The sequence below is a fragment of the Oryctolagus cuniculus genome, chromosome 1, assembly GCF_051225735.1.
Source record: "Oryctolagus cuniculus isolate XC-2025 breed Fujian yellow rabbit chromosome 1, ASM5122573v1, whole genome shotgun sequence".
Classification (NCBI taxonomy): Eukaryota; Metazoa; Chordata; class Mammalia; order Lagomorpha; family Leporidae; genus Oryctolagus; species Oryctolagus cuniculus.
Window position 1 is genome coordinate 177,869,740 of NC_142867.1, and position 16,302 is coordinate 177,886,041.

At 42.3% G+C, this 16,302-nt stretch overlaps 1 protein-coding gene across 7 annotated transcripts in view; it reads right to left on the minus strand.

The window, feature by feature from the left end:
* The window catches only part of FREM1 (FRAS1 related extracellular matrix 1), a 176,824-nt gene that overhangs the window by 43,317 nt on the left and 117,205 nt on the right, over positions 1-16,302 (minus strand). For 3 of the 7 annotated variants that reach the window (XM_070052344.2, XM_089316815.1, XM_089316823.1), the window contains 4 exons: positions 15,858-15,999; positions 10,711-10,906; positions 9,046-9,310; positions 194-817 (listed from right to left, as the gene is read on the minus strand). In XM_070052344.2, coding sequence (XP_069908445.2) covers positions 328-817; positions 9,046-9,310; positions 10,711-10,906; positions 15,858-15,999 — 1,093 coding nt within the window. In that variant the 3' untranslated portion in view covers positions 194-327. Of the gene's footprint in view, positions 1-193; positions 871-9,045; positions 9,311-10,710; positions 10,907-15,857; positions 16,000-16,302 lie in introns of those variants that run through there. The other 4 variants (XM_002708087.6, XR_016223537.1, XM_089316828.1 and 1 more) reach the window with 4 other exon arrangements.

Genomic DNA, 16,302 nt, shown 5'->3' on the forward strand with positions numbered 1-16,302 from the left:
CATATACATATAGTTAGTGCTATCTTGGAATATCATGCAAAATGCTAGTGCCTTGCATATCTTGTCTTATTTATTTCCAGCCATAGTACAGCGGACATGTTTGTCAAACAAGGACAAGTAGATTCAGAAGATTAAAAAAGACAAAGTTATTTCAAAGATAGCTAATAAATGGCAAAGCCAAATCAAACCTAGGTGTGTCTGATGATAAAGCCGATATTTTTTGCTTCCTTCTGTACTGCCACCAATTGTCATTGGTGCATACATGGGGACCACACTGTTTGGTTCCTATTCATGTGCCTAGCATGCTGCACAGGTACAATCCATATTTCAATGAAATAAGGAAATAGTTCTCGCAGTTACTTTCTTCACATCTCTCCCATGAATTGTGTTTGTCATACTTGCCTGAATGGTAAATGAAACAGGTTCTTCCCACACTCTCCCATCCACAACAAAGCCTTGGTTTGTCCCATCTGTGGCCACGAAAGTAAAGCAGTCCGACTGGGAGTCCCCTCCCAAGTGCTGATAGGCCACATTGCCACCATCCACATCCTGCTGAGTAAAATTGAGTTGAAGGAGCACGGTGCCCTGCAGGTAGAGCTGGCCATGCTGTGGGAGCTGGGCCAGGAGGAAGGTGAGGTTCTCCACAGGCGTGTCAGGGTCGGCCAGCTGGAGGAGGTCGGGGGAAAGCAGGCCCGTTGCCCCTTGGGCCAGTCTCAACCCCTTATTCCTGGTCACCACAGGCAGGGCTCTGTCCACAGCCTCCAGTGTGATCTGAAACACCCCGTGCTTGGTCTGCAGTCCATTGCTGACGATGAATCTGGCAAAGAGAGGCAAGGCAGCCTTCAGCATGGATTCTTGTGTCACCATCCACTGGAATGAAACGATAACAATACACACCTTTACTAAGCGGTATGTCGTGCTGTGACTCACAGGAAAAACCAGGGGCAGGTCCTTCAGGATGCCTTTCCATCAGTAAGCCAGTCATGGCTAACACGTGAATTAACCGTTCTACCCAAGAGTATTTTCTCAACATTAACGGAGTACTCACGGGATGGAGCAGGCAAATTCTGACAGCGCCATTTCTCAGGGTCATCAGTAGTGAGAATAGCTCCTTATCTCAAATAAGAATTTCACATCCAACTTGATGCATTATTTGAGTTTGAAGAGCTAACTCGTTATATATATTTATCATTTTGCAGTTTGGAATGTAATAAGCTAAGCATGCATGACTAATGATTGGGGGCAACACAATAAAGTGCTGAATAGAACAAATTTGGCTAATTCCCTCTATCCATATGTTTTTATGGTGAATTTCTTAAGGGCAAATCGCACTACTCAGCCATGTAGCTGTACCTAAATCATCTCCTCTTTATGGGCCTTATTTTTACTCTTCTATAAAAGAAGATGGATCAGATGATTGCAAGTACAATCCGACTCCAAAATACCAAGGTATTTCAAAGAGTTTGTAGGAAAATGGAATTACAAGTTTGTCTCAGCACACATGAAAAATGGAAATATACGTGTAGGTTTTCATAATATGCATTTCCCATGAACTTTTTGCAGATCTCATTAGTGCTTCCACACTTGCTCATTATAAGATAGATGAAAGCTGTACCAGACAAGGGTTCTTTCCCAGATGAAAAGAAAGGTTGAAGAACTTGGTGGGAGACATTAAGGCAGGTAGGAGATAGCTCTGCACCCAGGTCAATCTCACAATAATACTGACTTAAATGGTCTTTATAACATTTCAATATGTGATTTATAGTTTAAGAAGAATTAGGAGTACCATGAAATTATGCAAACAAATGCCACATTTAAACAACCAAGAATTAGAATATTGCTACTCACAAATGGAGTTGACAAATTTACCATACACACAAGAAATATACTGAGAAACAATCACAGGCTTGTGTATAATCAGTTTTTTCTCATGTACCAAAGTTGCTAGAAATATTTACAGAACATACAATATTATATTCCATTGATGTGGAACTCTAAAAATGATGTTTTAGTGGACTACAACATTTAATTATATAAAAATTTTCTTTGCATGCTTTTTCACATTTCTTTTACCATTCTGGCAAATTTGAGAAGTTCACTTTATTCCCCCTGAAATTTGTCTTGTCCTGCAGGGTTTCGGCACTGACCTTGAAGGCACCAGGGCCTTGAAATCAGGTCCTGTGAGTGCAGCGAGTCAACTAGTCTGTCGGAGGCCAAGGACTCAGGGAGAAGAACAGTTAGACAAAGAGGGGCTGAGTCTGGCAGAGTGCAGATTTTGCTTCGAAGGTGAGGCTAAGTGATAAGTGCTTTCTCATTATCTAGTTAGTAGGACTTCCTACAAGGAATGTAGGATGTGATGCATAGGACAAGGAAGCTATGTCCAAAAAAGGTAAAATTGCTAAGTGAAGTACGACACAGTCAATTTGACATCTTAAACTCCTAGACTTGTAAAGCATGTAATCGGTTGGCTTTTGTCCCACAGCATCACTTGTTTTTGTTTTCAGAGTCTGGATAAGGTATTGACCTTCCTTTAGACTTGTAGATTGAGAAATGTCACAATCTCCTGCAACTAAATCAATCAGATTTCCTTTTGTAACGCCAAACCATGATGAATGTAGTCTAAGCAAAACAGGCAGTTTCATTGCTGAATCATGAGATGCTATGAAATGAGTTTTTTAATTTAAAAAATATATAGTACACCTAGACAATATCTGTGGATTCTTCCAACTTTTTGCTCAAGTTACTCACCCTAACAGTTCCAAATGCCGAGTGAGACGCATTTGGGGCTATAAGATTATGCTCTGCTTCTCAGGCAAAGCCTTCACTCTGTGGTGCTGCTATTACTTCTTCCTATTTCCACCCCAGATCCTACATCTCCCTGTAGGAAATATAAGGAGGAAGCGATGTGTCCTTTCAGTACCTCCGAGTTCTCCTTTGTCCGCTTGACCCCTCCAGAAATGCCTTTCCCACCTGCCATCCACCCTGTTTCACAAGCCCAGTGTCTCAGATTCCCACAACCCTGGGATCTTCAGTGTGCCCCTGTGGAGATTCTTAGACCAGCCATGGAAACTAAAGGACACAGATTAAATATTGGCATCATCCATGGAGCTAAAGTCTGTCAAATATCAGCAGAGAAAGAAAGAAGGAGAAGGAAGGGGAAAGAGGAAGAGTGAGACGGGCATCAGAGCACCAAGGTTCACCGTGGACCGCGGGACAGGCTCTTTGGATATCTGATGACGACTTTCTCCTCTGGCAACTGAACTCCAAAAATGCCTTGCAGGTCCTCACGGCTCAGTCTCAGGACAGCCACATTCACTGTGAGTGCATGACCTCCGCGAGGACACTGAAGATGCCTTGTGACCCAGGCTGGCCCCCTCCACTTCCCCCCTGCCTGGTGACCAGCCCAGCCACAGTGGAAATGGCCAGGCCGCCGTCAGACAGATGGCACAGGGGCCAGCAGGCTGGGCATCCCCGAAGAGCCAGAAATATGTTTACTGAGGTCGGTGTGCCCAGCTGGGACACCCAGCAGCTGTCAGCGCTGGCCTCAAGCTAATAAGTCAGGGGTGAAAAGGATGCCATTTCTAAGCTAACTGTATTCATGAGTTACCACGCTGACTCCTCCCAGGCAGGGAACTGGCTTCAGAGAGACAGAGGGAAGGATGACGGTTGGGTGCCCGGTCTAAAGGAAGCTAGCAGAATAAAGGGGAGCAGGTCAGTGCTGATCATGTCTCTCCAAAGTCAACCAGGTGATCTACGAAATGTCCCCCACCAAAATAACTGTCCTCCAAACACATACTCGAGATTTAAACCAACAGGGCCGGAGCTGGGGAAGCAGCTGGTGGTGCCAAGGTCCGTTTTGTTTCATTTCCCTTATGACACTCCCCTGGGAAAAGATGCAGCGGGATGCCCACCGTTCTCATGAAATTTAGGGAATGACTCTCGGATTTATCTGGGGTGCCTGCCTGGTCTGATCTCACCATTAACACAGTGCTTTCAAGCTTTCTGCATTTCCTGGCAATAGAGTTGGCTGAAGACTCTGCCATCTGTCATGGCATTTAAAAGATAAAAATGGAATCATAAATAGCGCCAGCTCCTCCTTGGGAAAAAAAAAAAAAGTCCAGCCGGCATGTCAAAATGGAGGACATTAGCATGTTCTTTTAGTACCCGGCAGCCTGCAGCTGAAGTCAGCGTGCTAATCACTTGGTGTCATCTGTCCTAAAGCAGGCTGCCAAATCTCTCTTCCAGGCCAGCAGCACCAAACAATGCAGGAGAAATTTATGATTCACAAAATATTTTTGCAGAAGGTAAAACCTGACCATGAAACTCCCCAGTTTAATTAATGCTGCCATATCCTCCATTAAAAAGGGAAGAGGGGAAAAATCCTGTATCATAGAATTTATCTCTTTTTTCCCAGCCAAATTCCTTGCCAAATTTAACAGCAAGCGACATAAATTTAGGTGATTAGATTGGTTGCATATATTTAATTTTTAAAAAGCACCATGATCATGCTTTCATTAAAATGGGCTCTCAGTTTTGGTTTAGTGCCACTTGACAAACAACAGCACAGCCCATGATTGGGTTTGTGAAATGACAAGATTAAAATTCAAGTCTTGGGCAGATGCTAGGCTTTTCCATTATAAATATGTAAAACTGCTGGCCAAATATCAGAATGACACATTGAGGAGGTTCCTTTGTGCGGGCACAAATTCACCATCATTTTTTGGGGTATGACAATATACAATGGAAATGAACTCTCGGCCCCAAATTCCGCTATGATACTCAGTGATGTCATTTTAGGTAACTTCTGCCTCTTGGAATCCTGGCTGCCTCATGCATAAAATGGGAATAACCACATTTCTCTGAAAGTATTGTTATAAGGCTTGAGGAAAAAAAACATGCAAAAGAGGATCTGATACGTTGCCTGATGCATTGCAGGTATTCAATGAATAGGAGTGAACTTCAGAAAGTTAATGGGTAAAACAGAAAGAAAAGAGATGTTTATTTTGGTGCAAGAAAATCTGAAATCCATGTATAGTTTTTTTTTTTTTTTGTAATATACACTTTCCACGAACTTTTTGAAGACCCCTCATACTAGCTGTCCTACACATATATATAAAAGGATTAGACCGAATCATTGCTTTCCTACCTTTGCTTTTTCTCTCTAGTCCTGTTTCCCAACCTTTTGAAATTTAAGTTAAATTAATATGAAAGGCAGAGAGACAGAGAAAGAGAGAGACATCCTCCATCCACTGCCTCACTCCCCAGATGCCCGCCACAGCCAGAGCTTAGCCAGGTTGAAGTCAGGAGCCAGGAACTCAATCTGGGTCTCCAATATGGGTGACAGGAACTCAAATACTTGCACCATTTATCACTGCTTTCCAGGATGTGTATTAGCAGGAGGCTGTACTTGGAAGCAGAGTTGTGATTTGAACCCAGGCAATCTGATATGGGATGTGGGCATCCCAAGCAGTGCCTTAACCACTGTACCAAATGCCTGCCCATTTTCCTTGTCCTGAATCACTCAAATATCACCATCCTAGTTTTTGACATATGCCTGTACTAACTATACTCTTATTATTTGATATTATTTTGATATCATTTTTACCTACATACATGAACTTAAAAGAAAACCTTATAACTACTACAAACTGAAAGTACTCAATGCTAAAACCTTAGTTTCTATTGTAGAAGAAATACGGCCACAACCAGAGACAAAGAAAGAAAAGGAGATCCCTTCTCCCAACACAGACCTTGAAAAGTGGCTGCTTGCAATTAACTAGTGAAGCACTGCCCACTGTGATCTTGTCTATGGAGGGAAGACGTCCTAAGTTCTACTTCTGTAAACTCCAGGCATAAGTCTGTCCTAATAAATCTGCCCCTGGTACCTCTTTTACAAACATACCAGGCCCACTGACCACTGGAAGTGTGGTCCTAAGTCACACAGGCTGCAATTTAAGCCCACCAATGCTGTAACAGCTAAGGTATGATGCTGATGAACCTATAAATATTGTAAGAAACTTGGGGTTGTCGCTCAGTTCTCGGGAAATGATTCCAGCTGGGCCCGCTGGTGTAATAAACTACTTCAATCCTCCACTGTCTCTGGTGCCTGTTTGAACAAAGGGAGTCTTCCCATCTCGGATTTTTGTAACATTATAAATACTACAAAAAATAGGCATAAGAAAACACGTTTGTAATTCCAACTAGCTATCACTGCCCAGTGGCGTGGAGCCTAGGCCTGCGGTCCTTTTGTTAAGAAGGGAAACCTAAATATGAAGAGCTGTTAAAGACGCGTTAGCACCAGCCCGAGCCCAGCCTCTCTCCTCAAACCAACCAGAACGGAGGAGAGAACTGAAGCAGTAGTTTCTACTCTTGGTTCTCTGTGATTCAGAGGTGACACAGTCTTTCTGCTAAAGGAAAACCTTACCCAGAAGACCAGTGCGGGAAGGAAATTAGAAAGCAAAGTTTCAAAAAACAGAACAGAGCCAGGATCAAGCATTAAATAGGGATGAGGAGCTCAGAACCCCACTGGGAGGCCCTGGGGATTCTTGGGGCTCCTCATAATTCACTCAGAGCAGTAGACCAGACCAGGGACCACCAGTCCTGACTGCCTCACAATAGCCAGGAGAACTTCAAAAAATACAGACTCCTGGGCCTTGAGGTGTTCTTACCAAAGTTGCCTTTTTAGGGGTCAGACTCCAAAATTTGCATTTTGTGCTTTTCCTGGATTTTTCTCTGAGAACGCAGAGATGTAGAAATCCCTGGGTTGAATGGTCCTAAAATGCCATTTAATATGACTTTCTATAGATGCGAATTAGGACAATTTTACAGCATAGCCCATCCTTATATATGGATATTGTATTCTTTATCCCCCTAGATGATTAAATCTAGCCTTCATTTCTCAACTTCTTTACACATTCAAATCCATTGGCTTCTCCAGCAGGGTCACTGGTTTCTCGAATATGGTCATTAATGTCTTCAGCAGGCTCACCTTCGGGCTTTGATTAGGGAAAGCAGCAACAGAGAAAAGCAAGAAGTTCAGAAACAAGTGTAAAGTTAAAAGCCCTGGATCTGATACATACAAGTTAAGCCAAGAAGCACTCAGCCTGCATCAGCAAACAGAAAAAAAAGAACAATGGCTCCTCTCTGTAACTTCTTTCTTCTTTCTACATTATGCTGGGTGTTGTAAACATCAGAGTAAAAATGGAGCCAAGGAAAGAATAAACAATGACAACAAACAACAAATAGATCAGCTGTAATTTTTCAGTTTTTCCTGTGTGCCAGGTGTTGTTCTCAGTACTTTGCATGCATACGGTGATTTCAACCTCCCAATAACTGTTCTGTGAGGCAGGTGTTGTGAGCATGATTCCATTTCACAGACGAAAAGACGCAGGAGCTGTGTAACCTGACAAGGCCAGAGTGTGAGTCAAGGAGACAGTAACTGACCCCAAAGTCTCAAACAAAAAAACCATCCTGAAAAGCAATCCCTACATCTAATATTCGACGAGTACATAGCAATGCACTAGCATTAAATTGGTTAGAGGTTGATCAGCTAGGTGATTACCTGCTACACAAAGGACATTTATCATGAGAAAAAAGAAAATATTCATTCAAGCTTCCTTGGATTTTTTTAAACTATTGGGCTAGCTAAATCATCTTTCGGAACTCATTTTAAGGGCTCACAAAGCATGCAAACCTCCCTAACTGATGGTATTCACCTTAGCAGACATAGTATGAATTAGCTATTTATTTACCTATTTATGTATTTATTTGAGAGGGAGAAAGACAGAGAGAGACAGAGAGCTCCCATCTATTGGGTCACCCCCAAAATGTCCACAATGACCAGAGCTTGGCTAGGCTGAAGCCAGGAAGCAGGAACTCAATCCAGGTTTCCCCAGTAAGTGGTAGGTACACAATCTGGAGCCATCACCACTGCCTCCTAGGCTGGATTTGGGAGCCAGAGTCAGGTATTGAACTCAGGTACTCCAACATGGCACATGGTTGTCTTAAGTGATAGGCCAAACACCCACCCCAACAGTGCAATTTGAATAGGGGTGTATCAGTAGTATTTGACAGTTGATGAGGCTGTACTGAAAATACAGGAGTATACCACACTTATTTTAAAGCGCTCCTAAAAGATTGTGTTATGATGTGGTGAAACTATACTGTTTATGGTAGACAAGCCAGTACTCATAGACCTCCTTCTTAATCAGTAAGTTTTGGACTGGGATTATGTACCGTGATTCCCCCAAAGGCAAGTCAAGATTTTCTGACCTCATAGTGGCCCGAGGACCTGTATTTTTACTATGGACCTCAAGGAAGCCAGCTTTAAGAAGTACTAGATGGTAGATGTTCTAGACAGTTTCTTTCACGTTATTCAACTTGAAACAAATTTCCATATTTTTAAACAACTGTAGACTTCCATTAATGTTATATCTGCCTTTTCACCAGATTGTTGTTCATTCTAGTGATTTATTCGAAGCAAAATCCTCGAACAGGTGCACAGTCCCCAATTATAACATTAGTTCTATGGGGAAATATGATCTACTTTATGACAACATGATTTATGATTTAGTTACAGGAACACATTGTGTCAAAAGGCAGTATCTGCTTATGCCAAATGTTTACTAATAAATGCATTTTCCTCAGACAGAAAAACACACTGACAAAAGAGGGAAATTACTTCTCCGTGTCTCCCTCTGCTGCGACCCTCTTCTTCACATTCCTCCTCAGAGAAGGGCTTGCATTTAGATCTGCTTATTGCGCTTATTTTTCAATAACAGGACCTAGTTTCTTGCCTTGCTGCTGTCATTTTAATAGTGTGCTTTCATGTTTCATAGAGTTAAGCAGAAGAAGAAAATCATAGCTTTTTTTCCTCCTTTTTCTTTTTTGTCAAAAAAATAAACTTTTTAAAGTACACTTAAGGAATGCAATTATGAAATACATACATCTATATCACATATATAATAAAGTGGTTAGTATAGTCAAGCAACATGTTTCCTTTTCTCTTTCTAGGCAGGAAGTTCAGGAAGTTCCCACAGGGCTCACCTGAATGTGTCACTGGGGACAGCAGCCTTGCTCCTATGGATATAGCAGACTGTCTGTCCAGCTATGTCCATCTGGCTGAAGCTTGTAATGGGGACTCCGGGATAGCGGACATATTCTACCTGCCCGTATTGTGGTGGGGAAGTGATGACATAGAGAAGCTCCTCAGGCTTGTCCGTCCCATCCACAGCCAGGAGCGTGGTGGTCGTCAAGAAACCTCTGTCACCATTAGACACCACAAGCGGCTTTGCATGAATGACAATTTCACCTGTGTGGCAGAAGAGGGTGTGGTCAAGAACCATATTAAAACATGTGAAGTCCAAGGTAAATATAAAAGACAAAGGCCAGACTGTGCAAAATCAAAACTTGGATGACATAGACAGGTAGGAACAAGTGACATCAATAAAAACATTAGCCAAAAGAGATAAGGAGCCTTGTCACAGAAGAAATACACGAGGCTGATAAATACATTAAAAGAGACTCAATCTCATTAACTCATTAACAACTGTGGAAATGCAAACAGGGTCACAAGTTGTTGCCATCTAATAACACTCCAGTTGTCAAAGATTGACCATAGCAAGTATTAAAGAGCCTGTAGATCAAGAGACTCATACATGCAATTCTGGAGCAAGTGTAAATTGGTACACAATTTTCATTATTTTGCAAAGAGTTCAATATTCACATATGCCTTGATTCAGCATGTCCACCCTACTTACACTTGTACCCCAGGAGACATCAACTGAAATGGTCACTACAGCACTGCTTGCAATGAAAATGGTGCAAATAACCCAAATGCCTTTCCACAGGTCAACGGATAAAGAAACTGTGGTCTACTCATACAATACAATCAGAGACAAAATGAATGAACTACAGCTGCATGCAGTGATAAATGTGTAGTTTTTTGGGACAGGCATTTAGCTTAGTGTTTAAGATGCTTGCCTCCAACATTGCAGTACCTGGATTCAAGTCTCCCCTCTACTCTGCTAATGCACACTCTAAGAGGCAGTGGTGATGGCTCAAGTATTTATGTTCCTGCCACCCACAAGGGAGACCAGGATTGGATTCCTGGCTCTTGATCTTAGCCTCAGCCAAGCCCTGGCTATTATAGGCTTTTGGGAAATGAACCAGTGGGTAAGAGCACTTTTTCTTTATCTCTCTGTCCCTCTGCCTCTTAAGTAAATAAATAAATAAATGCATTTAAAACATGTGGTTTATAAAGTTTCAGGAGTTGCATGAACAAGTCAAGAAAACTATAAACAAAAGCAAAATAATACATAACTCAAGATGGTAGTTTTCTTCATATGGTGGGAGGAGCACACAAGGAAAAGTCCCTTGTGACTACTCCCATCCATGAACCATGTGGTGGTTGCACAGGTGCTCACAATGTATTTTTAAAAGAAGGTATGTTTACACACTCATGTTCATAGCAGGATTATTCACAATGGCCAAGAGACAGAGGCAACCCCTGTGTCCCTCCACAGATGAATGGATAAATACAATGTGTTATGTACAGGGTCCTTGAAATCTTGCAGAAGAATGAGAAGTTTATTGTGATGCAAAAAGATCTTGAAGTCTAACACAGTTTTTCATAATATGAATTTTCTGTGTACTTTTTGAAGCTCTGATTATAAAAGTTGACCCCACTGATGTTGGTAGGCGTACTTTTACCTTTTCCCATGTGCTTGATGCTGATGTGACAGTCAAATGCAGGGGACTGATTGTCACCATCCCAGAGGTAGAAGGTGAAACCATCTTGATTCTGGGAATCCATTGACCCGGTGTGTGTGTATCTCAGCAGGTTCAGATCCACTTCCTCCTGAGTGCATTTCATGCCAGGGTAGAGAGGGACCCAGTCCCTCCCTGTCTGAAAGGTGCCAGAATTAGTCAGTTGTCCATGGTTCCTCCTCTTTCCAGACTTTCCCCTGAAAATCTCCAGTAGAAAATTATTTCAGAGGCAGGCATTTGGAGCAACACTAAGGATTCTGTTTAAGATGTCTACATCCCATATTAGAGTGTCTTTCTTACAGTCCTGGCTCTGCTTCTAATCCAGCTTCCTGCTAATGCTACCCCAAGCAGGCAAAGATGGTGGCTAAAGTATTTACGTCTCTGTCTCCCACATGGGGGACCCAGATTGAGTTGTGGCTCCTGGCTTGTCTGGTCTTCTGGTTCCTTGGCCCCATTCTAACTGTTGTAGTCATTTGGGGAGTGAATCACTGGATGACAGATCTCTCTTTCTGTTTCTGTCTCTGTCTTTCAAATAAAGTAAACAATAAATGAATACATATACATTTTTAAAAAATGTGTTTCAGGGAAATCCCAGGCTACTTTTGTTATTTTACCTTATTTCTTTTCAAGGAAATATATTTAAATAATTTAAGACTTAGGGAAAAAAACTATTTTCAATAAAAGGATCTTTGATGAAGTCATGTGACAATTCAACAACATTGCTACTTCCAAGATATTTATCATAACCAATCATTGTTGATAAACTATTCCAATTAATGACAGCAGGCAGATAATTAAGCCAATGGAACAGGTTCTTTAGAAATTCAATGAGTTTCTTTTGGAGTTTCCTTTTTTCAGTTCATATCATTATACAACTAATGAAATATACTTTTTCTTTTTTTTTAAAGATTTCATTTATTTGAAAGACAGAGTTACAGGGAGAGGTAGAGAGAGATAGAGGTAGAGGTAGAGGTAGAGAGAGAGAGAGAGAGAGAGAGGGAGAGAGGTCTCCCATCCACTGGTTCACTCCCCAAATGGCCGCAACAGCCAGAGTTGAGCCAGGAGTTTCTTCCAGGTCTCCCACGTGGGTGCAGGGGCCAGGGACTTGGGCCATCCTCTGCTGCTTTCCCAGGCGCATTAGCAGGGAGCTGGATCAGAAGTGGAACAGGCAGGACTTGAACTGGCGCCCATATGGGATGCCAGCGCTGCAGGTCGGGGCTTTAACCCACTGTGCCATACACGGGCCCTGAAATCTATTTTTTTTTCAAAGTGGTTTGCTACTGGGCTTATCTAAAGGAGAAAAAGCAAAAATAAGATAGATGTATTCACTCTCCCGTCCATTTTCCAAGCTTACCAAAACCTAAAGAAAATGATCAAAATCTCCATCACTCTCTATATTTACATCTACTAAGTCAGCAAAAAATACAAATTGCAAATATTATATATTATTTGTGCCAGAATCTTCTAAAAAAAAGCCAATATTAGTTAAGCATATATTCTATACAGAGATTTTATAAAAATTGTGGAATTTTCAGTTAAAAGACATTATCATGCTAGAAGTGAGGGAGTGGCTAACAACTGAGAAAATTTGGGAATGAAATAATAAATCTGTACCTTATTAATAATCTTATGTTTATTTTCTTAAGATACATGTGTAGCTTTTCCTAAGAGTAGTTCATAAAGTCATTTGATGTAATTCAAGGAAAATATTATCTTAGAGTTTTTCTAGATGATATTATCTTGCATATTTCCTATCTGCTTTAAGAGATTAAAACAGAAATTTAAATAATTTACTTTGTATTTCCCTTAATAATCACTCTAGAGACTCTCAGCCCTTGGAATCCTGGCAAGATTTTGTCCCCCTCCATCCCCATTGTGTGGCCAATTCCTTTTATATCATAAAGCTTCTTTTCAAAACTTTTGCCTATCTGATGTTTGGAGATGTATGTTCAGCCTCTGTGCTTGCTGGATTAAAGTTGTTTATATTGTCATCATTAAGTTCAGTGCTTTCTCCATCCTAAGATCTATTTGCAAACACTAGGTTTAAAACAGATATTCTTTCGCATTTTCAACTAAGCAGCCTGAAATTCTATTTAAGTTTTTCCCTTTGTAGTATGAGCTAAGAAAGTAAATACAGTAGCAGTTTTGCTCTCTCTTGTCTAAATCGAATTCCTCACTTGCACCCCTACATTTGAGATTGACTTGAAAGAACTGTTTGAAGGCCCAGAAAAAGGAAGAAAAAGATAGTCAGACTCCAGGTGGAAATGTAAGAAAGGTCAACAAGAAAACAACACTTGAGAGTCGGGGAGGCCTGGAATCCTGGTCTCTGGTTTTGGGAAATCTTGGGGAACCCCTAGGGAGCTGGGAGAGAACTGTGTGGAGCCATCCTGGGAACCTGGACCCATCTGGATGCTCACATATCCAAAACAGTTCAGCTCCCAAGCCACCCAAATGTGTGAGCCATCACTGCATTTCTGCTTCATTACTCTCTGAAATGAAATAAGGACACAGCTGTACCTCAATTTAAATCAGTGACTGCTCTTCACTCTGATTCTCTGTGGTGTCTGCAATCTAAGACAATCAAGCTGTTCCACACAGAGTGAGTCCTTGCTGCTCTTCCAGGACTGCATCCACATTAGATGAAAAGTTAAGGAGTCAGGTGAATAATCACACTGAGAATAGTGGGTGATTGTAGATAGCCTAAGTCCCTCATTCACATAAACATTTTGATTGATTACTCAACTGATGTTCCCAAGTGACTGATCTATAATTCATGTTGGGTAAATCCTTGGATATCACACACAGTCAGAAGGAGACTGAAATTTGGCCATTCCTGGACTACCATGAAAGAAGGGGATGTTACAGGAGCACAGAGCAAGCCGCTGGAAGAGTTAATGAGGGGCTCCCATTGTGGTACAGGGATTAAACTGCCACTTTCAACGCTGGCACCCTATTTGAGTACTGGTTCAAGTCCTGGCTGCTCCTTTTCCAAAACGGCTCCCTGATAATGTGCTTGGGAAAAGCAGTGGAAGATGGCCCAAGGGCTTGGGCTCTTGCCACCCTTGAAGGAGACCTGGATGGAGTTCCAGGCTCCTGACTTTGGCCTGGCTGGCCCAGGCTGTTGGGCCATTTGGGGATTGAACCACTAGTTGGAAGATTATTTCTCTGTGTTTCTCCCTCTCTAACTCTGCCTTTCAAATAAATGTCTTTTTTAAAAAAACAGTTAATGATGGGACCCAGGTGACTTGACCCCTATTGTATCCTTTTCTATACTTACTTGCTCTCCATTAAAGCAAGAAATATCCAGAACATATACAAATCTAGAGATGTCAATGTATTATGCCATGTACTTCACTCACTGGTTTCAAACATGGCTGTTGTTACAATCTGATAGTTGTCAGTGGGTGGATGACTGCCACAGGAAGTCCCCCCTCCCTACTGTTAATTTTTGATTCAAGATTTTGCCCATTTAGACCAGAACATGAGGACTCCAGTGTTGCATGGCAGAATAAAGGCACCAACCTTTGAGTTTTTAAGTTCATCTCAAACAGAATGCAGAACAGTTCTGTCTATTGCTTGCTAAGAGAACTGTCTCCCTAGGGAAGAGATAAAGACTGTCCTGCTCCCCGTGGCGGGGCGGGGGGAGGATGAGAATTGGGAGAGGAACAAGAAAGCTGCCCATTGCTGAGCACAAAAGGCAGGAAGTGAAAATCTCAGTAATGATTGGCATCTAAAGTAGAGAGAGGACCATTTCCCGGACCACTGGGCCACTGGTCTCAGGTCCCTGCAGCCCAGTGTCAAGAGGCAGAGATTGTTGTTAGTGAGAGGATGAGGGCAGAAGGTGAGGGAGGCAGCTCCTTCCAATTCTCCTGACCCTCTTGGCTATGAAAAAACATTATAAGTTTTTATATACCTAAGAATAGTCTAGAATTTATCTGAAAGAGGGAGGTAGAAACACACAGACACACACACACACACACAGACTGATTGATTGTTGGTGGATCTGAAGGAGTTTTATGCTTGAGATGATGGATGGTAAAGAAGAAAATTATGGGCTGGCATTGTGGTACAGTGGGTAAAGCCACTGCCTGCAGCACTGGCATTCCATATGGGACTCGTTGGAGTCTCAGCTGCTCCACTTACAATCTAGCTCCCTGCTTATGGCCTGGGGAAAATAGAAGAGGATGGCCTAAGTGCTTGGACCACTGCACCCATGTGGGAAACCCAGAAGAAGCTTCTGGCTCCTGTTTCAGCCTGCCCAGCACTGGCCATGAGAGGCATCGGGGGAGTGAACGAGCAGATGGAAGAGATCTCTCTTCCCTGCCACCCCCACCCTGTAATTCTTTCAAATAAAGCAATAAATCGGGCTGGCGCCGCGGCTCACTAGGCTAATCCTCCACCTTGCGGCGCCGGCACACCGGGTTCTAGTCCCGGTCGGGGCGCCGGATTCTGTCCTGGTTGCCCCTCTTCCAGGCCAGCTCTCTGCTGTGGCCAGGGAGGGCAGTGGAGGATGGCCCAAGTCCTTGGGCCCTGCACCCCATGGGAGACCAGGATAAGTACCTGGCTCCTGCCATCGGATCAGCGCGGTGCGCAGGCCGCAGTGCGCCGGCCGCAGCGGCCATTGGAGGGTGAACCAACGGCAAAGGAAGACCTTTCTCTCTGTCTCTCCCTCTCACTGTCCACTCTGCCTGTCAAAAAAAAAAAAAAAAAAGAATTCAAATAAAGCAATAAATCTAAAAAAAAGAAGAAGAAAATTACATAGATCATAAGTAAAAAATCTGGTGGGAACAAAGATATCTCAAAAGATGCTGAATTCTCCTTAGAATTCATGCAACTAACTTCACCTCTCTCCCTTAGCATTTAGGGACAATCTTGGGGGCAGAGGACTAGCAATGAAGAATGCTGATACCGAGTTTACTCTGAATTCAGTAAGAAAACTTAGAAGAATGTGAGTTCACACTAGACTAGAAAAATTTCACTTCCGAATAAAAATATGGTTATTAAAAAAGAAGAAATTCAATTACCCAAATGTGTGCATGGAGAAAATTTTTACCTGCTACATTCATTCTGAAAATAAGGAGGCCACTAACCTTAAGCTGAAGTTGCCCATTTTGGGGAAGTCTTTCAAATAGGTAGTAAATCTTCTCCCTGGGTGAGTCTTCATCTACAGCCGAAAGAACAGCGCTAGAGATGATACGGGTTTCCCCCATACTCACAGCAATTTCAGCCTTCCTGTAGGAAAAGCGAATGAAAACAGAAGGTATTACTGCAGCAGGGGACACCATATTGACTCCAGCAGTTCCCACCCTTCAGCAATTAGGGAACGATATTCAATAACCCAAAGAACTGTAAACTGTTACTCAGACACAGGACATGGGTTCTCATTTCATTTCTCACCCCAAAGTCTCAAAAGACAGGTCAGCAACAAGGAACACAGTGAGCGGTGACTCGAGAATTCTAATTACTTGTACCTAGAGAGGCTTTCAGTCTTCTAAGTGGCAATTTGTTAAGATTTTGTTTCCTATATTTCATTTG